A 25,970-nucleotide genomic window follows, 5' to 3' on the forward strand; every position below is an offset into this window, starting at 1 on the left:
ATTGCTAATTTATAAGAAATATAGCATGAATGAGTACTGTGTATTTGTTTTATAACTGGCCCAACCTAATGAATTTGATTATTTGGCCCATTGATTTTTTCATTAGAGTATTTTGGCTTCTCAAGGCAAATAAGCAAATCATCTGGGAACGCTGAGAAGTTTTTCCCCTTATTGCTATTTACCGTTTTATTGTAGGGCAATGTTGAACAGCAATAGTGATATTAAGAATTGTTTGTTTCTTCCTTACTTGAATATAAATACTTCTAGATTTTTCATGTTTGTATTTTGGTAGCATTAAAGATGATGTTGGCTGTTGGTTTATGGTAGATAATCTTTACCTTGTTAAGGAAGTATATTCATGTTCCAAGAACGGGTATTATATCTTATCAAATATCTTTTAAAGCTCAATTGAGATCTTCCATTCCTGGAACAAAATCATCTTGATTGTGGCATATAGTTCTTTTACTATAATGTTTCTTTTTTTCTAAAAGAGAGAAATATGCATACTTAAAGTCGTGTTCAATATTTTAAAGAACTAAAAAATTATATAAGGGAAGCTGCAGCACAATGGGAGACACATTGAGATGATGGCTCAAGTATTTGAGTACTTGTCGCCCACATGAAAGACCTGGGTGGAATTCCTGTCTCTTGGCTTTAGCCTAGCTCAGCTCTGGATGTTGTAGGCATTTATGGAGTGAACCAATATATGGAAGATTTGTCTGTCTGTTGTTCAGCCTATCAAATAGAAAAATTATAGTTTTTAAAATCTACAGAAGATATAAAAATTAAAATACGTGTTGTTTAGCCTGATGATTATTTTGCATGCTGGACATAGAGTAATCTTTAAAATAATGTTTTGTGGGGCCTGGCCTGATAGCCTAGTGGCTAAATCCTCACCTTGCATCTACTGGGATCCCATATGGGTTCTACTTTGTATACTGGCTGCTCCACTTCCCATCCAGCTTCCTGTTTGTGGCCTGGGGAAGCAGTAGAGAATGGTGCAAGGCTTTGGGACCCTGCACCTGTGTGGGAGACCCCAAGAAGCTCTTGGCTCCTGGTTTTGGATCAGCTCAGCTACAGTTGCTGCAGCCATTGGGGAGTGAACCAGTAGACAGAAGACCTTTTTCTCTGTATCTCATACTCTATGCCTTTCCCATAAAAATAATGTTGTATAAGAAACAGCTTTAGTTTCATGTTCCCAACCATCTGGATGCCACCTTCAGTGCTTCCCGTTTCTCAATGGATGGAAGAACAACTGACTGAAAGATTTCTTCTCTCAATTGCTCTTGCCCTTTCAGGATCAGATTTAGGGAGAGATTACCCTTTTTTTTTTTAAAGATTTATTTATTTTTATTGCAAAGTCAGATATACACAGAGGAGGAGAGACAGAGAGGAAGATCTTCCGTCCGATGATTCACTCCCCAAGTGAGCCGCAACGGGCTGGTGCACGCCGATCCGATGCCGGGAACCTGGAACCTCTTCCAGGTCTCCCACGCGGGTGCAGGGTCCCAAGGCTTTGGGCCGTCCTCGACTGTCTTCCCAGGCCACAAGCAGGGAGCTGGATGGGAAGTGGAGCCACCGGGACTAGAACCGGCGCCCATATGGGATCCCGGGGCGCTCAAGGCGAGGACTTTAGCTGCTAGGCTACGCCGCCGGGCCCGGGAGAGATTACCTTAAGCCTTGCAGTTCTTCCTACTTTTCTGAAATTAGTGTCAGACTTTTCCTTTTGATCTCTACTTAGAGTAGGCACATTTTGTACAGCAAAACAAGTAAGCAAATAGTGAAGCAATGTATACTGTAAGAGAGTTAGATGTACATGTGTGTGAGGGGCAGCAGGGGGCACGTGCATCTAGGTGCAATCTGTGTACGTCTGAGCCACCCTTTTGGTCACCTCCCTCAGCACGCGTTCAGAAGAAGCACCATTCCAACAAGCAAAAATAATTGGACAACTATTTAAAATTTTTCTGTAGTGCCCAGGAGATAGAAAACCAAAATGGCATTCATAGCACCCATCCAAGTCCCCCTTCACTCACCTCTCTCTTCATCACAACTCAACAGTTGTCCCACTGTACCCTACTGCCTCACCAAAGACCCCTAGGCTTTTTATTCAACACAGTCTGTCCTGACCTTGGCATTCTTTCCCATTCTAGACTCATTCTTTTCTCTTTCTAGAGGTTCCCAACTTTCTACCATTCCCATGGAAAACCGATCAGGCTGTTTTTCAACTTCTCACCCATTGCTCAGATTGGTACATGAGAGGCTCAAGAACAATGAGACAAAGGCAAAAATCCTCAGCAGACCATTTTTATTTCATTTTTATCCATACAACACATGTAGAAATAATAAAATTTCCAGGCAATATGCTAACTTCTGCTTACCCAGGATTTTAATTTTCCTCCTGCAGCAAACATTTCTTCATGGTCTAGATTGGCGCCTGCATTGCTGCCCCCACTTCCCACTGACACAATTATAGAACAGCTAATCAACAAGCAAGATATCAAAAGCAAGGAGACTTGGGTAGTCCAGGACCTGGAAAAGAAATTTTGTGAGTAATGGAGAATTGGGTTTGTTGGCAAATTTATGGTCACAAAAAGTGCTGTCTCTTCTATCTGTCCTCTCCCCAAAACTAAAGTTTCCCAAAAAGGTCTCAAGAAAGGTACAAGAAGAACAAAGCACAGTAAGCTGTCTTTCTGCTTCTTAAAGTTGCAGGGTTTTCAGGGGCTGAGATAACACCAGGATGGAGGCGGAGGCCCTGGCTGCGCTGAGAAGCTTCTGTCCCGCCCTTGCCCCTCTGATCGCCACCACCCTCATCCACTCCTCCCACCCCTGGTCTCCGAAACTCAGCTGCCCCCTCCAGCAGAATGATGAGCCTATTTTTACAGAGCAGGCATAGTCTGAATGAATAATGACTTCTCTTCTCCACCCTGTGCCAATCAGTGACTCATCAACCATTTTCTAAATGACTATGTTTTCATTCTCCAGTTTCCTTCACGCTGCAACATTAGAAAAGATTAAATGCAGCCCCTAGTTGCCTCCCTCTGCTTTTCTGTGTCTTGTTTTAGAGATGCTAAGGCCCCAAAATAGAAGTGTTTCGTTGAATACTGATCATTTAGTGATAAGTGAAAACACACACACTGAGATTCATATGCACACTGCAGTTAGGGCAATGTTCCACTGACTTTGAGAAGGAGGATGGGGAAAAGAAAAGGAGGTGTGACCCTGAACCCCATTCCTCACCCCTCACCTAAGATTTCTAGGTGTTTAGCTATTTAGCAAGAAGCCCAACTATACCTTTCACAGCCACTTTCTATCCCTGTTACTGACAAATACTTTCTTTTAAGATAACTTTGGTTCTTTCTGCCCTCACTGCACTCCCACCCTCACATCTCTTCCTGCCTGTGGTCCTGTTGGTGGTCTATAAGGAAAACTGTTTTTTAACCATTTTTGTTTTCTTTTTCCTGCTCCTGGAGGTGCCTCTCTTCAAAATGAGGGTTGCCTTTTACCCCAAAGACAGAAAGAGTTTATATGCTTCATCAGTTTTGTTGCTGTAGTCTTAGCTTCTTTGACAAAAATACAAAACAAAAAAGCAAAAACAAAAACAAACCAGTCCCTAGATGCCCCTCTCTCCTATACCAGAAATCTCCCATTTGCCCTTCTCCTCCCTGTTGTACCATGCTCCAGGAAGTAGGAACTTCATCAGTGTGGGCTGTATCAACAGAGCTCCATAATCCACAGGCTTCCAGTTGGGTCTGAATTATGGAGAGCTGCAAAAAGCATTCAGAAGTGGGGGGTGGGAGGACAGTGAAGTCTGGGTATGAATTTTCTCAGTTTCCTCTTTGTGCTGATACTGTCCCTTGACCCAAGGTCATTGATTCTTTCAATGAGGACTGCCTATATGACTCTTTCATTCTGAGAACCTCTTGCTCCCTTTGGGCCCAGGGATGGTAATAGCTCTGCTGCTGCTTGCCTTGAGTCCCTGCATTGTCCCCATTTGCCGCCTTTGTATAATTAGTCCCTTGGTAACAGAAAGCTCTTCAAATCATTGTCGTTTGAATGTGCCATCTGTTTCCTGTTGGGACCCCAGCTGGCCCAACCTTTGTCTCTTCTCCATCCCACTGTACTTATTGGCCCCACACTTGTCTGATTCTCCTCTCATCTCTTTGAAGCATGCTTTGCCCTCCTCAGGCCTCTAGAATGAAGCAAGGTGGGCCTTCAAAGAAATCAGCAGATCCGTTGGAATACATATCAAACCTTTATGAAACATGAAACAAGATCTTCCAGGAGTCTCACTATACTTGCTGGGGAGAAAAGATAAGGACTGATTTGGAGCTGGATTGTTCACTATTTCCCATGCCCTCCTCATTACAATGTGCTTGTCCTGAGCCGGAAGGACTTCATATTCTATGAACCATTCTCAGATCATCTAAGGTCACAGAAATCTCTATAGCAACTGAATCTCAGTAATCATAATAATCATAATTATAATCACCATAATGGCTAGCAATTGATGAATGCCAACTCCGAACCAGGCACTGTGCCTAGTGCTTTGCTTTAAGGAAGCAAATGAAAGTTTCTGTCTCACTTTTAAGAGCTGACTCCTCCACTCTATTTGGGAAAAGGACAGATTGAGTCCCAGTCCATTTTCAAGTTGTTCATTGTTGACTTCAAGTCATGTATTACTGCCACTTCCACCAGGGGATTGCTGCTGCATCCCAACTCTCACTTTCTCTCCAATATGGATAGACACTTGGGAGTCACTAAGACTGTGCTTAAAGTTTGAGGCACAACAAAGGGAAGACGCACTCGGTAAGGGAACAGTGCAAAACCACAGGAACCCGTGGAGAGTTCTGCTGCCACGGAGGGACCCTGTGGGGCACAACTTGCTTCTTGTCCCACTCCTAAGTTCTCTTCTCTGTGCAAACCCCTGGTTTTTCCTTCTCTGCCTCTCTGCTGTTGGACACGTCCATCCTCCAGGGCTATTCTTAGATGCAGATGCCACCATCATCTCACAGTAGGACCTTTCCCTCAGTGTGAGTTAGGTCTATGGCAGTACCTCAGCAGTAACTCCTGGCAGGTACTCTGTCCACTAGGCCTCCAGATTTGTTTGTTCTTTATCTTGTCTGACAGTAGCTGTATGCACACCTCTCTCTTTCTTTCTCTGAGCATATGCATGTGTGCATACACACACATACTTGCAGGAAATAACCAAGGACAAAATATTGATTCTCAATAACAACACAATCTGCATCCAGAAAGAGAAAGAGGGCTTTTCTCCTTAAGAGCCTCCAAGCTCTGCAAGGCCCATCTTGCGTCCTAGACTTGGTACCTTACATCATTATATGATCAGAATTGTTTCTTCTAATCATTCTTTCCCTTTCATGTTGCTCAGCCTGAATCTTGTGGGAACAGACTCTAATTCCTTCCCATTTTGCTATGCAAAGAGCTATTCCACATGCAGAGATGACCATTTAAAGCAGACATTGCCTTTCCTTTGACCAAAGTCCCTCCACTGCCTGATTTCTGGCTGGTCTGGGGACTGGTTTCCTTCCTCCAGTACTTTGTACCTTACTTGTAGACCTTCATAACCTCCTAGAGTGGTTGAAATCCGTTCCCCACATTCCTTGCCCTAGCAGATGGCTCATCAATCTTGGGACATGTAAATTGGCCTTCCTTTATCTCTTTCACTGCTATACAATGCCCTTCACCAAGTTCTGGTGATGTTATCTCCTTGATTGTTGCAGAAACCCATCTATCTCTCTCCATCCTCCTTTCTCCACCACCCCCATGGCTGCCTCCTTGTTGTGTGTCAGTCCATCTCATCACTTTTTCCCATTTGCCAACACTAGTCAATTTTTCACAACTCATGTGAGGAAACCTTAAAAAGTTTCTGGGAAAATAGAGTTAACAGAAATTTTAAAATTAGCTTGTTTTTATTGAGAATGAAAAGTCAAGACACCTTTGTAAGCAATGGTACCAGCCATTTAGTTTTTTTCTAAAAACAGAGTCCTAGGAGTTTACTCATACAAATTCAGCCTTTATGATCTTATTAACTAGGAAAAATGTACTTTAAAGATGTTTTAAGATTAGGAAACAAAAAGAAGTTAAAAAGAACCAATTCAGGACTATAAGGTGGATGCCAAATGATTTAGTGTCACGACCCTCACACTCATGTAAGCAAGAGGAATGAGTAGGAACACTGTCCTGGATAAGTATTCCCAAGCATTTTTTCTGGTAAAGCTTGGGCCAACTTCCTCAAAACACTCTTGTAACAAGTTGATGTCACTGTTCTTTGATCCTTCAGAAAAATCAACAGGCAAAATGTTTTGCCACTCCAAAAACACTGCTGGCATGACCTTGGCTCTTTGACCAATCCACTTTTGCTCTGATTGGGCCATTTCTACTTCTTGGTAACTATTGCTTTCTTTGATTGTGGTATATTTTCAGAAATGTATTGGTAAAGCCATGTTTTATCTCCTATTACAAGTTTTCAAAGAAATGCTTTAGACTTTTTATACCGTTTGTTTGAAATTTCCATTTAAAGCTCTGTTTTTTGTTTACAGCTGATCTGGCACAACAATTTTGGTACCCATAGAGTAGAAAGCTTATGCCAGTTTAGTTTCACAGTGGGTTTATTTACACTGAGTCAATTGAGAAGTCTATGATACAGATGATTATTTTTTATTAATTATTGGCCCTCTTCAATTAGGGTGTGGCCAAAACTAAATTTTTCTTTGTAAATTGATGTTGACAGTCTCATGCTGTTAGGTTAATTTTCGACAACATCTTTTTTTTTCTAAAACAATTTATCCATTTGGAAATTCCTAATTTGGGGGAGGGAATTGTCTCCAGAACTCTTGATAATACCTCAGTGATTTCTCCATTCTTCCACTTATGTTTTGTCATAAATTTGATTTTTGTTTTTGCTTCCATCTTAATAGAATTCATCTTGGCTTGAATGGGGCTCTTTTTAAATTGATGTTTTATACTTGTTAGTGCCCAAAACTAGATCATTTTCAGATATGTCATAATGAGTTAGCATTAACTTATTTTGGTACCAAAACATGTTTTAAGTCTCTGTGCTTTTTTTTCATAATGTACATTTTTCCATGAACCTTCTGAAGGTCTCTAATATGGTCATGCCCTTTTCAAATAAACTGTAAACTTCTCAGGGCCTTATGGTTCACTGCTGTGATTCTTGGGCCAGTGCAGTGCTTAGCAGGTAGTGCACATTCAATATTTATTTCGTTAACAAAATTAATAATTTCAGTTCATTTGGAAGCAGTGAGATGTGCCCCCCCAGCCTTGTCTTGCAAGCAATAGACTATCAAGGAGCACAGGTTGGATAAGTGAATATTTCTTCTGCTTATGACCACATGGCTAATTAATGGCAGTACTTAAATGAAGTCTTCTTACTCCAGGTCATTATAAATTTTGACTGCACATTAGAAACACTTAGGGAATTTAAAAATTCCTCATGCCCATGCTGAATCCTAGACTACTTAAAGTATAACTTCTTGGGGTGGGCATATAGCCTAACAGTTGAGGTACGGGTTTAGATTCTTATGTGCCTCATCAAAATGCCTGCTTTGGTTTTAGCTCCTGACTCCAGCTTTCTTACAGTGCAGTCCGTGGGAGTCAGGCAAGGTGGCTCAAGTAATTGGGCTCGTTCTGCCCACATGGAATACTTGAACTAAATTCCTCAATGCCTGCTTCAGCCTTAGTCCCCGACCTAGCCATTGCATGCATTTTGAAACTAAACCTATGGGTGGGAGCTCTCTTTGTGCCTGTGTGTCTTTCCTTGTCTCTGGAATAAATAAATGAACACGGAACACATCCAGTTCTTATTGAATTCTTAGTGATGGTGGCAGTGGGGAAGTGATATCCCTAAAGCTTTCCAGATGAATCTGTTCTGCAACTAAGGTACAGAATCATGTTGAATCATCATGAAGGGACCAAGTAATTCCATACCCCTCCCACTGCATTTAATAGCAAAAGTTTGAGAAAAACCTTATTGAGTGAATAAAACTAAGAGTTCACATGGCCCAAATAGTGGTAGTCTGTGGAAAAGAACAAAGCAGGTTGTCCTGTTGAAACTGCACCATAGCAAGAACCAGTGTCTATTTAATCTGTAAAGGTGAAACCTAAAGCGTAGAAGTGGTCTTGCACTGTGAATGTAGACACTGGGAGAAAATAAGTACTGGGAGTATATTTGAGACTGGTTACCAGGAAGCTCTTGCCTAAGAATCCTCTTAGACCACAGCAGTGACTCCAGGGATTTGGGGGAAGATTCTTTCTTTGTGTCATTTAAAATAAGCAAGCCCCCAGCTGTGTTTCCCAAGGAAACCCTTTTAGACTATGGTGGAGAAAAGACTGTAGAAGTTGTTTTGTCCCAGAAAACATTATCTAGGATAACAGCAGTACATGGTGGCTCATTTCATCCCAGAATCACTAGCTCCATTTGTTAAGGTTCATTTTCAAAACTGCCATATGTGAAGCTGGGGATTATGAAGTGAAAGAGAACTGAGAAATAAGAAATGAATGGTGGCTTGCCCAGGGAAGTTTCTAACTTACTGAAGTCATTGTGAGGGTACTGGGCTCAGGGTTCCTTTCAGCCCCAAGCTCCACCTTTTGGATGCATCCCTATTCACAGCTAAATTCCTACAATTGAAACTGACAAACACATTGAAGGCATTCTCAAAATGTGAGGGAACAGCAAAGCTAACAGCTATAGCTTAGGGTTGGGTTTGCTTTTTTCTATGTGCAGTATATATGATAGTTGCCAACTGTGATAAATAAAGCACTTAATCTGAGAATTAGGACTGAAGACAACGTTTAATTAAAATAGTATCTTTAATTGGTGGATTATTTTTGTTTGTAAGGAATTACTCATATGGATTTTTCAGAGCTATGAAGATGCAGGGACGGAGCTATCAATTAGTCCTAGGTTTTAGCCTGGCATATACGGAAGGACAAAACTGAGGAAGAAAAAAGTCATTGATTTGAGAGCTTTACTAGGATGAAATTCCCTGGTTAAGATGGTAAAACCAAGCTGAAGTTCTTGTAAAGCAGATGGAATTGGGCCAAGCCAGATAGCCTAGTAGCTAAATTCTTGCCTTGCATGGCTGGGATCCTGTTTCGGCACTGTTTCATGTCCCCGTGGCCCCGCTTCCCATCCAGCTCCCTGCCTGTGGCCTGGGGAAGCAGTCGAGGACGGCCCAAAGCCTTGGGACCCTGCACCCGCGTGGGAGACCTGGAGGAAACTCTTGGCTTTGGATCGCCTCAGGCCATTGCATCTGTGTTTGGAGTGAACTAACAGATGGAAGATCTTTCTCTGTCTCTCCTTCTTTCTGTATATCTGCCTTTCCAATTAAAAAAAAAAACAAAAACAAACAAAAAAAAAACCACTGATGGGATTGGTCCAAATAGAAACTGGATTTAGGTAGCCTTTCTTACCTCCCAGATTACACACTTCTCTCCAGCTATCTTCATTTTATACATTGTCTAATACTTGTGGTATAGACATAATATACAATGTGCATCTCATGTGTTTTAACATTAAAAACTATAAAGCAGTATGCAATAATTTAGCTTTGTTTAATATTGAACAGCAATGGTTGGAAACAAATATTCTTAGCACTAGAAGCAGCATCTAGTTCAGTTCCTTTCCTCTAGGTATTTGAATATTTAAACATCAAGATGCTGAGTTGGGAGACAGGTCAGACTATAGCAACCCTCAACTGAGTTTCTGGATTCTCCAGCCATGGAGATCTTTTAGTATAATCAGTTGAATACTGATCTAGAAGAGATGATCACAGTTAATTCATGTTGTTTTTTACATTACCTTATATATCAATATTGAGAATTATTATGTATCTTATCCTATCCAGGGGTCAACTGAGGATCAATCAATTGATTTATGGTTATTATTTTAAGCTCTCAGTATGTTATATTGATATGAACCAACATGGTGGCTAGCTGTATTTATGTAAATGATAACTCATATGAGATATCAGCTCCTCCAGTTCCTAATAACCTTAACTGAAAGGAGAAAAGTTTCTGATGATTTATTTAAAGGGAGAAATGCATAGATATATACACATACACATATATATTCTTTTTAAATAAAAATGAAGACATACGCAGTCTTGTCAGGTTTGCATTAGCAGAGGCTGAGGTGGGCACTTTGTGGTGCAGGAGATTGAGCGAAGCAATATTCTGGCCAGGAACCTGGGAGGGAGAGGACATGAGGACGGCAGGGAGAGCTAGCAGACATGTGCATGCAGGATAAGGCTGGCCTCAGCCTCATACCGTAGAGACCTCTGGAGTGGGAATGCCAGGCCAGGTTGTGTTCGACACCATTCCAGTGACTACTTGGCCAAGGGGTGCCACTCCACGGGAAATGTAACCTTTTAGAGGCTTCTGTAAGATACAGGAAATAAAAAATGTTTAAAATACAGGAAGCCCTCCATGGAAAGGTGCATCTGTGAGCAATCAACACCCATAGCAGTTTGGGGTCAGCTGTACTAGCAGGTAGAGTGAATTGGAAGGCGAATCAAGATCATCTTCTATAGGCATAATTTCTTGGTATTATTTTAAGTTTATGAACACACTATATTCATCCCCTGAATATATAAAACTGTTACTGACCAAAGGATTGTCTAATATTAACTATCTATCCCCAAACCTTATTTTATTTATTTTACAGATGATTCCTTGAACAGTCATAGTTACATAGCAGGTATTTTAAAATAATATCTGTGGGGAAAAATTAGTGAGACAGACCCATAATTCAGGTCTCCTGAATTAGGTGGCATTGCTTTGCCAGAAACTGGTACTCCAATCAGACCTGTGTCTGAGTCTGTATAGTTACTGACAAATCTGGGCTCATTTTTCTCATAATGTCAGAAATCTAGAGTGGAATGAGTCCAGGCACAGAGTAGCTGCTCTTGTTTCTGTTTTCTATTCAGACAGCTTCTCTTCCTTTGACTTTACCATCCTTCGCAGGAGACATTCACTCCCAGGCGTGACACAGCCCAGGACAGTCCTGGACAACCTGGAGGCCATTCTGCAAGGAAAAGAATGAAGCATTGGGGACAGCCCTGCTCCCGTACTGGGAAAACAAATACATCTCCAGAACTCTCTAGCAGATATATAAGGTGCCCTTGTCCAGAGTTGTATCATCTGGTCAACCTGGAATGCAGTCTGACATAGTAAGCAGATTGTCTGGCATCACTACCATCTAGAAACAAGCTGAGATTCTCTTTGGAGAGCAGAAGAGGGTAGTGGTTAAGTTGCTAACACTGAAGAAAAGCGACCTGAGCTTGATAGGTGTTTAAAAACAAATAATCCAGGCCCGCTGCAGTAACCTAGTGGCTAAATATTCGCCTTGCACCCACTGGGATCCCCATATGGGCACTGGTTCGTGTCCCGGCGGCCCCACTTCCCATCCAGCTCCCTGCTTGTGGCCTGGGAAAGCAGGTCCAAAGCCTTGGGACCCTGCACCCAGGTGGGAGACCTGAAGGCGGTTCCTGCATCCTGGCTTTGGATCAGCTCAGCTCCAGCCATTGAGGCCACTTGGGGAGTGAATCAGCGGATGGATGATCTTTCTCTCTGTCATTCCTCTCTGTAAATCTGACTTTCCAATAAAAAGAATAAATATTTAAAAAGAGAGAGAAACAAAAAAATTAATAACTTCCCCAGCAGCAAAACTGAAATAAGAATAAACTCACAGTGGAAAATAATTACTAAAGTTCAAATCCTTTCTTTTCTGTTTCTGCTTCAGATTCCTTTTATTATGGCTTCTTTAGCAACCAGAGGTAGAGTTTCCCCCAAAGTCAGTGGAAAGGAAATACTTTAAATGTGTTTCAAAACATATCAAGAGGCTGTAGCTGAAGTACTGGGCTTACTTAGATTTTTCAGCAAAGTTCTTAGACAACTGTTTACTTACATCCTAGGGGCGTGGTAGTCCCTCTGAGCAGGAGAGAGTGAGCAGGCTAGTCACTTTTCAAATTCTTTTGCTTATAAGTATGAAATTCAGAACTTGCAGTATTTCTGCTTATGTTTCTGTTACTATAGGAGACTCCTAGGTGCTATCATGCCTTATGGTCAGTCTTGGATTTCTCCATGGAGAAGCCTTCATTATTGCCAGACTCTTATTGAACCTTATATGAGACCACTGAGACAGGATGAGAAATAAAAATGACTGCTTTGTACACTGGGCTGTTATTCTTGGATCTTTACAATTGAGAAGAAACAAAACACCTACAAAAATAATTAAAGAGGCATGACAAGTTAGCTGTCCCACATTTGACCCCAACAGTGCCATAGCTCATGCACAAATACTAAAAGGGCGACACTAGTGGATTTCAGTGACTCTTTTGGTTATAAAATTTCCCACTGACAAAATCCCCTTTTCCTTCTTGGGTCCTATTAGCATACAATTAAATGTTGGCTCTTCCAATGAAGTTCCTTTGTGTTGAGAACTGTATTTCTCAGTGGTTGGTCACGCTGGTTTTGAATTAGTAAGTTAACTTTTTCATACTTTTGTGTCCCCTATCCATAAAATTAGCTGTAGTTTTTGCTTGTGTTTAGGATGAGGCACCAAATCAAATATTCTGACTCCAAAAACTTACCTAATGAGCAGTACCATTGTAAAGGGCAAAACACCATTACTGCAAGAAGAGTTATTAGTCAAGTTGATGAGAGGAGTGTAAAATAAGTCTTTCCAAAGAATAAGACTCTCATCTATTATTGCTACTTGGGTAAATACCTTTCTTTTGGTTGATGTTAGTGTGGCCTAGCCTATCTACTACAGTATTACATATGATTATTCCAGTTAGCTTCGTATGGCAACGCTAACTTACTATGAGCCCACATAAAGTACGTTATTCCCTGGTTTTCTTATTAGATTTACTAACATGCCATTGTTGCACTATTAACATTTAACAGCCTGGGAAGAAAGAACATGCTATTTATACAACTTTTGGCAAAATCAACACTGATGTAGAGAAGTCGTTAAGCTGCAGGAAGTTTTAACTTTCTTGCAACCAATTTCTTATCCTTAATCCAAGTTTTGTATTCTTCCTGGACCCCCTAATTTGGTAAAGGAAATTGAGGGTGAGAAAGGGGAGGGGGACCAGGAAAAGACACAAACCAGACTAGGCCATTTCCAGTGTCTGTATTTAACATCAGTGATTAATCAAACTAATGGGGAGTTCGAATTCAGTGCTTTGCTGCCCTTAAGCCCTATAATTGCGGTGTCTCTGAACCCAGAGGAAGCGCATTGCGCCTTGCGTGCCCAGGCGCATAGCTTTTAAATCTTCGTAACTCTGTAATTACTATAGTGCTTTCCTCCAAATCTGGCTCAATTTCACTTCCTTAATGAGCACCACAATCTTGATCAAGTTTTAAGTTCTCTGCTGTTCACAAGGACTCCATCCCAGACTGATAGCGTGTGTTGCACGTTTTACTCCCTCAAGCACCTCTCAGAAAAGCTGATTTATTTTAGGACCACCACAGTCCAAAGCACTTCCTCTGGGAAAAGGCCAGCACTGGGTGTCTTCAGCACAGAATGGTGCTTAGAGAGCAAATTCTCAACCGTTCCAGAGAGAGGGGGCAGGGGGAGCTTATGAAGCCCTGGAGAATGGCTGTTTAACTTTATTAGCACCATGTGCCCTGGAGACTGTGGCTCATCTTACCCAGTTGAGGACTTTTCTTTATAGGAAATATATTAAAAATCTTCCACTTCCTCTTTATAAACTGAGCCCTGCCAAAGAGTGAAAATTACAAGTCAGCTTTGAAAAACAGGCAGCATAATTTCCACATTCCTTCTCCTGCAGCCTGATTTTCAGGGCTGCTGAAGGGCACTTCTTTTCTTACAGCCGGTTTGTGGGTCTCTTCATTGGAAGGCTGCTCTGATCTTTGAACCACGTGGTGCTGCTCCGGTCTCAGCTTCAGTGTTTCTGGGTCTGAGCTGTGAGAACCAAGAGCCCCGAAGCTCCTGTGGCTTTGAGAATCCCGCTCCACTCTGTATTCCTCCCAGACGATGCTAATCGCTTGGGATTCTGAATACCACTTAATTCTTATCTCTATTAGAGCTTGCGTAGCACTGCACTGCAGTGATTTGTTCACGTGTGTGTCTCCCCCACTAGTTGCACCCCTTGGGAGTGCTGTTTCTGTCTTCTTGCCTTTTCTATCTCCGGCATGGCACAGAGGCCTAAGCACCCAGTGAATGTTTGCACTCAGGAAATGGAAGCATCCAGGAAGTGTTTGGTGCATAACCAAAGGAAAGAATAAATGAATGAAACCTCATTGTTTGCCATCACCATCTGCTTTAACTCTGTCACTTATTTTGAATTATGACTTCGCAGTTCTGACTAGATCCAGATCTGACATGTTTAAAATTATATTCCATTGTAAAATGTGAGGCTAGGGTTTTTGAAGATAAGAAAGAAGTAAGAATTTTTTTCCACTGGAGACAACACAAGTAATCAACAGTTCTCTCCAGGGGAAGACAAAAAAAGGCTGGTTGGGGCAGTCTTTGCACTTGAAGTCTGTGAAATTTTGGGGAAACTACTTAGTAGCATAATTTTTCTTCCTGCCTGCATTTTCCTGTCAGTAAAGCACAAAGCTCAAGGCCTTCCTATTTGATATACCGAAAGAGAATTTTAGTAAAACAGAAGTAAAAGTTTTAAAAGGCGGGGGGGGCACTTAAGTCATGACATTGAGTTTGCCCCCCCAAATGCTACACATGAGAGTTCACAACATACTCAGACATGTACATATGCGAGGGGCTTCAATAAGTTCATGCAGAAAGGAATGATAAGATATTTATTTGGGGACAAAAAATGTTTGAAATGCTTACATGTAAGGGGTCTTCAGAAAGCCTCATGGAAAATATATATTATGGAAAAAAATTATGCTTGTATTTCAAAATTTTTGTACCAAAAGCCCCTTTTAATTTTTATTTCCACAAACTTTTGAAGTACCCTTATACTGAAATGTCCAGTGGCTAGATAGTTTGACCCCGTTATGAATATGTCATGGGGACACTAGGGAACAAAGCTGAGATTCTGGAGCAAAGGAAAACTTACTTTGGAGTTTACAATGAAAGCTTTGGACAAATCTGTATGCCATAAGCTATCTATGTGCAAGAATGCCTGCTTCCTCAGACAAGACGGAACCAGAACATGGGCCACTGCTTGCTTCCCACAAGCCTGCAAAGCAAAAGGAGGGAAAGAGGTGATGAGTCTTTGGTCTTGGCACTTGAGACCTGGGAGAAGTGCTTGGGGACCCTGAAGATGATGGCCTCTGATCCTGGCGAGAGAGGAGTGAGCAACATCTTCCCCACTCTTCAGTTATGAGCTCTGTCCATGTTTAAGGTTCTCTCATCTTGAGCCTGCATTTTTGCTTTAAGATACTTTACTATCACTTTATTCATGAGAGTGCAGGAGAAACAGCAGTTCTCAATGGACTGCTGCTTCCAGGTGAACACTACTGCTCTCCAAAAATTTCCTGAAAATGACAGCCACTCACTTCTCTCTCACCACCTAATTTCCAATCTGTCCTTCCTCCTTCACGAGGTGTTGTGATGTTACTTTTAATGTACAAGCTGTCGCTGTCCCGCAGCGATGGACTTGGTGCACGGAGCCGATAATAACACGCGTGGACCCCTGACTGATGGTCAAAAGCCAAGGTTTATTAGTAGCATCAGACTTTATACTCTGAGGGTCATATAGGATAAGGGAGGAAGTGCTGAGCTTATCAACAAAACCATTAATGCTTGTTTGGAACTCCTTTTGTCTTGTATATTCCACCAGGTGTTCTCATATACATATGCAGATGATATCCAATAAGGTATACAAAAGGTAGCCATTTGGTTATTCTCCTCCAAATATTATCCAACCAACTGTAGTCCTGTGCTCACTGACCTTTTCGGGTCACAATGTCCTCCTACAAATCCCCCTTCTGTGTTTTGTAAAATTAGGCCTGAATGATGTATGTAGGGGAAACATGCTCTTGGGAGAGCAGAAAAATGGGGAGAAACAATATTATTTAACCGAAAGCAGAGTGGCACAGGAACAGTGTAAAGACCAACATTGACATACATAGCAGCTGAGTTCAAACATAACATCAAAGTTCTTTACAGTTACATCTTGTTTAGCATTAACAGTTTTAAATTAATAAAAGCTTTTCAGGGAGATTCTTAACCCAATTTAAATTTTGCAGTTTATAGAGGTTAAGCACAGTTTTGCATTTAACAATTGAAGAATAGAAAAGTTTTAGGTAGGTGAGCAGGGAAATCCCCAACAACTTAGTGAGTGAGGAAGAATTTAACTCTACATGGGACTCACAAGCAACCCTGATGGTTGGTGTAAGAGAGGGTTGAGAGCCAAGGCTGGAACTAGTTAAGAACTAGAGGAAGCTCCTCCTACAATCCTTTTCTCTCTGAGTGCCTCCCGGGGCTCCTGGCTTAAGTTCCCAGGTCACCAGACCCTATGAGCAGGGTACTGGGCTGCTTCAATCCCTTGTGAGAAATCCAATAGGAAAGGACTGACCTCAGAGTTCTCGGCCTCCAAGGGCACTCATCTTCCTTGTGATCTCCTTGGCAGTCGGGATACGGTTCTCGATGTCCTTGATGAGGCAGATATCCACTGCTTCTGCAGCGAAAGCACATGGGAGGCCTCCGGGGGTCTCCGGGACTAGGATAGAGGGCTCCTCTTATCCTCCTGCTCCACCCTGAGATCCCCCTTGCTCTATACACACAACCTCCTTTAAGAGGGTGTCAGAGTCGTCCTTGGATGCCACCACAAATTTCTATGGCTTTTCTAATGTCTAAGGTCATTAAAATCTATAAATAACAAGTTACACTTAAAGTCTTCCTCAAACATTCTAAGAAGGTGGAGAATTTCTCTGCACTCCTGACCTGTAGTAGAACCAGAGGAATATTAAACAAATTTAGCTTTTCAGTTCTTAGAGGCAGCTCCACTGGGGGTTCCATCTTCTCCAGGGGCAGCGTTGAGTTCAAGGGAGTTGCAGCACTTTCGAGGTCAGATGAGCCAGTTTTGAGGATCCATCAGGAAATTCTAGGGACAAGAGCATAACCTTTCCCACGGATTATTAGTGTTTATCAAATGCATCATAATGTCAAGGACAGTTGCGCTTGATGCACCAATCTCTTAGGATCCCTCACGTCACCCGGTGTTGGGAGGGGTCTGGCCTCCTCCTCCTCCTCCAATGTCTCCTTGATGGAGATGGATCTTTCAGAATGAAGTCGCGAATTTGTCTTACTGCAGGCGCTTCCTCCGGTGAATGGAGTCCAGGGCTTTACATTACCAGCTGGCACCCACACAGGCTGCAGCTCAGTTTCTGGAAAAACACAAACAAACCCTCTTCCCACAGTTAGCAAGGGGTCAGGACCTCTCCACTTGTGAGTGGCTGGGTTCCTCCATCAAACCGAAGGCATCTGTGTTGGGCCTGCAAGCAGCCTCTAGTGACGCAGAGCTGGTGCTCACCAGGAGACAAAATCTGAACAAAATTTAAGGTGAGTAAGACCAAATTAATGCATTTACAGGGGTAGCATATTCCCCCCTCTGCTTTTAAAGCATAACTTTAACATCTTTGTGATTTTACAATCCTATCAGAAAGCTCTGGGCGTGGCTGCAGGTTGCCACAGCCCCAAGGCAACCTGCTCTTGATAAACAAACAGCAACACATGATAACAATTTGAAACAACTTTTTACAAAGGACAAAATGTTAAGACACACATGTATGCGCGCACACACACAGACACACACACACACTTTTGGAGACTTGAAAATATTATTCTCAACCAAGCTTAGTAGTAGTGTTCACCAAAAACCAGTAAGTGAAACCATTAAGTCAATAGTTTTGAACTGAGAAACTCAGACAAAAACATTGATCATGCTATGAAATCCCTCCATCAATCTAAAATTGCAAATTTCAGTCTTCCCAGCAATACAGCCATGCTAAGAATACATAATTAGCAACGCAAACTAAAATTAAACCTTCACAACTCCATGGATGTATACAACGTTTTGACACAATAAAATTTTACTCCATTTGTTATTTGGCAATAATCTTAGTATAATCCAATAGCCTGGTCAACTGTCTCCACAAAACGGGAGATAGATCCGTTGGCATTCTTGAGGCCTCGTAAGAATACCAAGGGAATCCCTAGGATTTGAAACCTTTGAATTCTTAAATGCTTTTTTAAGGATAGCTAAAAATATCTGAAACAAGATTTGTTGTTGACATTAGCATAACATATGATAGATTACAATTGGTTATTGATGCGAGATCATCACTCAAATATCTTTAAAACAAATACAAAACCTTGACACATTAAAGGCAGTGAGAGATTTGATAACCAGCCAAAAACACAAGAATTACATTAATACATGCAATTAATACATGCAAACACTTTGTAGACAATGAATATCACATTAACTTATACCTTGAAATAATCAAATAGTGTTCGAGTTCAATTTTATACCAAATTATTTATGGTAAAATTTCACATTTTTATTAAATGTCCCCCCAAAAAACCCTCAGGATTTACAAAAGCCTAGTATCTTCTTTGAATTCCAAGCTCCCAAAAGTTGCAATGGATATACAGATGAAGTCAGTTTGCTAAACATCTACCACAACAAAAGACCTTGAAATTGGTGATTATTGTGAAAGCTAGCCACTAAACTGAAGGCCAGCTTCCTCAGCATTATAAAATATTCCAAAAGACATGCGGTTACAACTCGGGTACATTAACAAACAAAACAGGAAACATTCACTTTATAATGATATAATGACATCACCCAAACACTCCTTAAAGCAAGAACATCGCTTTTGTTAATTTTAAACAATGAGAACGTAATGAGGCAGTGAACATAAAAATTAACTTAATATAAAGACTTGTACTTAAAAATTAGTATACATGATTAAGCAATGCTGTATATGAATAACATGCATACACCACAACTGATTGGAATTTCAGCCTCCAGGATTTATACTTGCAGGGTGAGGAGCACAGGTGGGGCAATGAGACAGTGGCAGTTTTAAGTTTGTAGCTTCTCTGAAGATTCCCATTTTGTAAACCTGTGAATGTTTGGGACCTGGGGCTGACCCCTCCCAGAGTCTTCTGGCCACAGGCATCTGCCATCATGGTCAAATTTGGATTTACATTCTTTTTTCCAGTGTTGGCCTCTTCGGCACTTAGGACATATTCCAGGGGAGTGACTGTTAAAAGCATCCGCAGGGTATTTTTGAGTTGAAGGAAGCATTGGGCAATCTTTTCTAAGGTGTCCTGGCTTGCCACAATTAAAACATTTAGCCTTCATTTGTTTTTGAATAGCAAAAGTTTCAAGTGCTGCTAGGCGGGCACGGTGCTTAAATGTCCCTATGTTGCGACAGGCTTTCAGGTAACCCAGAAGATCCTCTCTTTCTTTTATAGGACGAATAACAGCCTGGCAGTCCTCATTCGCATTATCAAAGGCCAGTTGCTTTAACAACAATTTCCTAGTGCCTTCTCCCTTAACTTGTTTTTCTATAGAGTCTGTCAAACGTCTTACAAAATCAGCATAAGATTCTTTGGCTCCTTGAATGACTTTTGTATAACTGCCTGCAAATTCAGACCCAGTCTCAATTTTCTCCCATGCCCACAATGCTACGTCTCGTATATGCATGAGCGCAGCTTGAGGTAGCTGTATCTGTTGCTCTGTAGTAACCCACTGTCCGTCCCCGACCAACATATCATAAGTCAGTTGTCCTCCACCAGGGAGTTGCCGACCTGATGCTCCTAAGGTTCGCAGTTTTTCTTTAGCCATATCGCTTCTCCACATTTTCCATTGTAAATATTGAGAAGGAGAAAACCCTATTTTTGCTATTACTTCAAAATCATAAGGAATCCAGTTTGCTCCCTGGCTCCAGCCATTTAAATATTCCCACACATAAGAAGAAGTAGGTCCGTAGGACACACAAGCCTTTTTAAAAGCTATGATGGCATTAACATCTAGGCTTTCATAGGTAGGTTGGTTATTTTCTTGACTAAGTATGATTGGAAAAAGCAATCGGAGTTCATGAGGTCTCCGGGGAACATCAGTCATTTGGAAACATTTTTGATCAGATTTAAGAGCAAGACGGCATGGGCTGATATTTAACTGTTGCTTTATCCCAGCCTCATTTACCTCACTAGAGAAATCCTGTGGTTTAACACTGAAAATTTTCTTTTTCTTAGCTCTGATTTCATTTTCAGTCACATTATGGTAACATCTTCCAAGTTTTCTTTTCCTAATTTCCACATCTGTAGTATAAGGCCTTTCTCTTTTAGCTGCATTACAGTGGCATCTCCTCGTGGGAGGGCCTCTCACACATTCTTTCTCATCTTCATCTGTAGTATAAGCCATTTCTTTCCTAGCCACATTACGGTGGCGTCTCCCATTAGGGAAATCTCTCACAGGCTCCTCTTTGCTGTCCTCCTCATCTGTACTATGAGGCGTTTCTTTTTTAGCCATATTACAGCGTCCTTTCCTGTTAGGTGGGCCTCTTAAGGATTCCCTTTCTCTTTCTTCCTTGTTCTTACTATGAAACACTTCTTTTTTAGCTACATTTTGGGGGTGTCTCCCCTTAGAGGAATTTCTTGCAGATTCCCCTTCTAAAATTATAATAATAGCTCTAATTAAAGCCGATATAATCCAAAAACTAACTTGAATATCTTCTATCCTTCCGGCCTTTTCACCATTTTTCTGAGTAAAATTCTTAAGTCCAGTTTCTAGTGTCCATTCATCTGGAGACCAAGGATTATATTCACTAACAAGCTCTAAATAAGAATGCAATTGCTGCCTAGTTATCTTCGTTCCACTTTTCACTAAAAAATTCTGCATAAGAGAGATAAAAGACTGTGCCCTACACTGGTCCTGGCCCATTGTCCCACTCACCACTTTCTGTGGGGGTCTCCGCTGCACTTTCTCTTCTTCTTTCAAGTCCCCGTTCAGGCGCCAGTTGTCGCTGTCCCGCAGCGATGGACTTGGTGCACGGAGCCGATAATAACACACGTGGACCCCTGACTGATGGTCAAAAGCCGAGGTTTATTAGTAGCATCAGACTTTATACTCTGAGGGTCATATAGGATAAGGGAGGAAGTGCTGAGCTTATCAACAAAACCATTAATGCTTGTTTGGAACTCCTTTTGTCTTGTATATTCCACCAGGTGTTCTCATATACATATGCAGATGATATCCAATAAGGTATACAAAAGGTAGCCATTTGGTTATTCTCCTCCAAATATTATCCAACCAACTGTAGTCCTGTGCTCACTGACCTTTTCGGGTCACAATGTCCTCCTACACAAGCCATGCTCATTTACCTTCAAAGTATTGGTTCTTATTGTAAATCTGTGTCTGTGAAATGGCTTGGGTAATTTAGGTTGCGATAGAAGGTTCTTAACTTTTCCCAATGAAATGAATGGAAATTTTAAAAATTTGATTTAACAGCATTTCATGTAGTGGCAGGGTTTAGGACTGAATTAAACTGGTGAAGCAAGAAATTGGTGCAACTGAGTGCAGGGAGATCCCGGTCACTAAAGTTAAATGATTATGCTAACTTGAATCATGCATCGGGCATTTCTTATATTAAAAAAATTTTTCTCAAGTATCATTAATGCTGGTTCAACTCCAGTGCTGAGATACTTCAAGTAGAACATTTTTCGTGAAGGGTCTTTGGGGAATCTGGGCCTTGGTAGCTGCAAAGTGGTATAGGAAACTTGATTGTGGTTCTGTGGAAGGGTTTGCCAGTAACCTTAATATCAATTCTGTTCTTCGATAAGGTCTTTCCTTCTGCTGGATTCAAGCATCTAGACGAGTAATTGGGGTATGGTGACATGGACAGGATATTTCTTTCATTTTATATGGCATAAGGCTTGCACTGGCACACATCTGAGTTTATGGGGAGATTGTGCTGGCCTTTGAGCTGCAGGAACGATGGCTGCCTCTTCTTTCCATTTGGCTTTAAGCCACGGTAAGTAAATATGTGCAAATAAACAGTGGGCTCTCTCCGTGTGTGTGTATGTTTGTGTGTGTGTGTGTGAGAGAGAGAGAGAGAGAGAATGCAGATACCTAGGAATAACAATCTGGCTTCAGATAGCAATTTTGCAGCAGAATGTGTTGTGAGAAAACTCAAGATAAAATGATGCAACCAGGGATTTTAGTGAGCAAGCCACAACTTGTGGGTGTGTTGGAAACTCACCAGCATTAAGATGGTGATTCCTGTACCCCATCAACATTACATGTGGTTGCTTCCTTTCTCTCTCTCTCTCTCTCTCTCTCTCTCTCTCTCTCTCTCTCTCTCATTTCAGTAGTGTAGCTCTGTAAAGCAGGAGTCAAAACACAGAGTGTGTGTGGGGAGGACTGGTGAGTTCCACAGGAGGGGCTTGTGGAGATAAGGGGTGGGATGGGCCCAGAAGGTTGTCTGCAAGCTGCCTTCCCGTAGATAGGAACTCTGTTTCCACTTATAGTGTGTAAAAATCACCACCGTTTTCTAAAGATGCCTTTCTTCACAACCCACAGAGGACTGGAAATACATTAAGCTATCATGACAATGAATATAACCATTTCTATTGTATTTTTGGAGCATTTGAAGGATTTTCTTTCAAAATCATGCACACACACACACACAAATAAAACAAAAATAAAGTAAAACACTGGGGACCTCCAAAGGAAATGGAAGGGCTAGTAACATCTAAAGAGATGAAAAGCCAAAATGAAAGCTTTTTACTTTTAACCAAACGACTATGGCTCTATCAGCACAGGACTAAGAGCCCAAAAGTTAACAAAGAGAACGTTCCTTCTTGCATCCTTGAACTGTGATTTGAATCATGCTGAAATCTTGACTCTGTACTGGCTACTTTGGGGCAACAAGCATCACCATAGGCAGCCTGCGTTATCCATCTGCCATGGGGATCATTTCTTTTCGGCCCTGGAAGGAATGGGCTACAGATCTGAAACTCCCTTTACCTGTGAGAACCACACACCACTCACTCATTGACCTGTTCAGCTGCCTCTGCTTCACTGGTGCCCATTAATTGGACAGTGCTGGGTGGGGGCAGTGAGAGGCCGGGGCCTGCTACCGTAAGGTTTGCTAACTCTCAGAATCCCCTCCCCACTTGTTTTTGCTGCTTCCATGTGTTGAAGTAACATTCTGACTTGCCTCCCTAACAGAACTCATATTCAGAATTTTGAACATATCAAAAAGTCAAACTAATGTTTAAAACAGCTGCTTGTGAGCTGTTTAGATTTGTGCAAGAGGGAACAAATCCTTGTAAACTTATCCAAAAATGTTTTCACATTTTATTTGAAATGTGATTTAAAGTCAAGTCACAGGAAGCAAGCTTCAATACACCTTTTACTTTGTTATGCATTGTCCTCTCTCTATATACGTTAGTATTGTCATCATCATTCTTATTGTCACTCAATCATTTGTGTACCTGTCAGCATCATGACTTTTTATCCCCCAAATCCTAGCCTGGATCTTTTATAACCAAGGACATTGCCGAGTGTGTGTACATATATAAAGTAACACCAGGATCTCTTGAAACCTTTATAACCAAAACCTGTGCCAATTCAAATTCCTGGCTGTTGGCTCCTGCCCAGTCTTCCCCTAAAGACGGGCTGAGCAGGGGACACCCCAGGTCTGCAGGACAGTATTGCTCTCAAACATCATGATATGACTTGTGGTTTTAAGATTAAAATTATATATATATATGTTGTATATATACACATACATACACATATACATCATCTTACAGTCTATTTTTGGAGGAATGAAGGCATGCATTTTATTCACATTTCCCAAACTCTTCACATTTCAACTTGACAGCGTGCAGCCTGTAGCCCGCGGCCGTGAAAAACGTATGCCTTTTAAGAAATTACACCTTTCAGTCAACTGAAGGGGAGAACGCCACTCTTCTGTGAGGCATCAACTCTGAAGGACAACTTCAGAAACTTTGCATGCCATCAGCACAGTAGGGTGAGAAGGCGGTGAGCCTGTTCATCTCCAACGTGCAATGAGTTTTGCAAGTAGTTGTCTGGGATTGTGCTCATTGGTGGTTTGGCTCTCATTCATGATACTCTATGGGAAAGGGTGCCCAGAGCGACCACACGTGGTATCTCTATGGGGTCACTAGGGCTGCACAGGCGTGAGCCGCGCCCGTCCCCCTGCCCAGCTGTTGCATTGCGCTCCCACAGTCCGGGGCACTCCCAAGAAGTAGCCCGTGTCTCCCTGTAAGAACCCAAAAGACTTGCTTGCCCCGAGCTGGAATTCAGCGAAGCAACTTGCTCCGACAGGCCAAATCGGCCGCATCCCCAGTCCCCTCCCCTCCTCCCACTGCGCCCGCTACCCACACCCCCACTCCCAAATTGGAGAACTTCCCCGCCCCCAGCACGCTGACGCGCTCAGTCCTCACCTCAGGGACTCGAGGAAGTGGCTCGGCGCCGGAACGTGCCCTGCGCCGCGAGGCCACCAGTGACTCCCAGCGGCCGCGCAGGGCGCTGCGCCCCCTCGCCCGGCCTTCCCCGCCCAGCGGCCGCCCCGCCGCCCCCGCGCCGCCTCCTGCGCCCGGACTGGAGGCGGATTCCTCTCTCCGGGTTTTCAGAGCACCTCTCCGAAACCTCCCCGCCCAGAGAGGGAGAGCGATCCCGGCGCACTCGCTCCCCGGAGCGGCCGAGGGGCGCGCGGGGAGAGGCCTGCGCCGGGGTACTTTCAAACTGAGGCGCGCGCACACACTCACCCAGCCACTCACCCATGCACACACACAGACACACACGCCCATTTATGTAGGCGGCGGCGGCGGCGGCGGGCGCAGGAGCGATGGAGCTGAGCCAGCCGACCCCAGTTGGAAGCATGTGAGGAGAGCCCCGGCACACCCCAGGATTTTGTGCCCGGCGCTTGTCATCCTCCTCACGGAACGGTGCACTCCTGAGAGGACCAGCTGGACTGATTTGCTAGGGAGAGGGCGGGGAAGAGGCGGAGGCCAGGTGAGCGAGGAGCCCCTACCTATCCGGACTGCCTGGTCGCGCCCTTGCCGGATTCCTGCCCCCGCTCCCTGCTCAGGTGGGCGCGCCGAGTGCCCAGCTCACGAGGAGCGCTCTGAAGAGACCAGAAAGTCGCGGCCCGCCTGCGAGGGATGCCGTTCGCCAAGCGCATCGTGGAGCCGCAGTGGCTGTGCCGGCAGCGGCGCCCGGCGCCCGGCCCAGCGGAGGACGCGAGCGGAGGCAGCGCTGAGCCGCTGCCGCCTCCACAGCCGCCCGGCCGCTCGGAGGAGGCCGAGGCGCCGGCGCCGGAGGAGCCTCGCAGCGCGCCCCCCGCGCCTCCGGGGCTGCCGCCGCCGCCGCCAGCGGACCAGGCTCAGCCGTCGCCGGGAGAGGCGCCGGCGGCCGGCGACGAGAGCTCGCCGGGGGGCCCGGAGGCGGCGGCCGCTGCCTCTGGCGACGCGTCCTCGGCGGCGGCCGCGGCGGTGCTGCTCATGCTGGACCTGTGCGCAGTCAGCAACGCCGCGCTGGCCCGCGTCCTCCGGCAGCTCTCCGACGTGGCCCGGCACGCGTGCAGCCTCTTCCAGGAGCTCGAGAGCGACATTCAGCTCACCCACCGCCGCGTCTGGGCGCTTCAGGGCAAGCTGGGCGACGTGCAGCGGGTCCTGGGCACGCTGGACCCCAAGCAGGAGGCAGTGCGTGAGTACCCGTGCCGCCCGCCCGGCCCCTGCGCCGCACCCTCGCGCCCTCCGCGGTCACCGCAATCCCAGCCCCGCTGCGCTGCTCCCGCGCCAGCGTTCACCTTCCTCTCGCCTTCGCAGCCCCCCAGCCCCGAGCGAGAGCCACCCGCATCCTCCAGGGCCCGAGTGGCCCGGCTGAACCCCAATGCAGGGATGCCAAGCGGGGAGCTCAAAGTTAAAGGCAGCCTGGAGCCCA

General features: G+C 43.7%; 1 protein-coding gene across 1 annotated transcript in view; it reads left to right on the forward strand.

Annotated features, from left to right (window-relative positions):
- The first annotated feature begins 24,857 nt into the window (after positions 1–24,857).
- The window catches only part of NHS (NHS actin remodeling regulator), a 325,568-nt gene continuing 324,455 nt past the window's right edge, over positions 24,858–25,970 (forward strand). The window contains exon 1 of the mRNA XM_012930430.3: positions 24,858–25,733. Coding sequence (XP_012785884.3) covers positions 25,190–25,733 — 544 coding nt within the window. The 5' untranslated portion in view covers positions 24,858–25,189. The remainder of the gene's footprint in view (positions 25,734–25,970) is intronic.

Source organism: Ochotona princeps, chromosome X, assembly GCF_030435755.1.
Source record: "Ochotona princeps isolate mOchPri1 chromosome X, mOchPri1.hap1, whole genome shotgun sequence".
In the NCBI taxonomy this organism is placed as follows: domain Eukaryota; kingdom Metazoa; phylum Chordata; class Mammalia; order Lagomorpha; family Ochotonidae; genus Ochotona; species Ochotona princeps.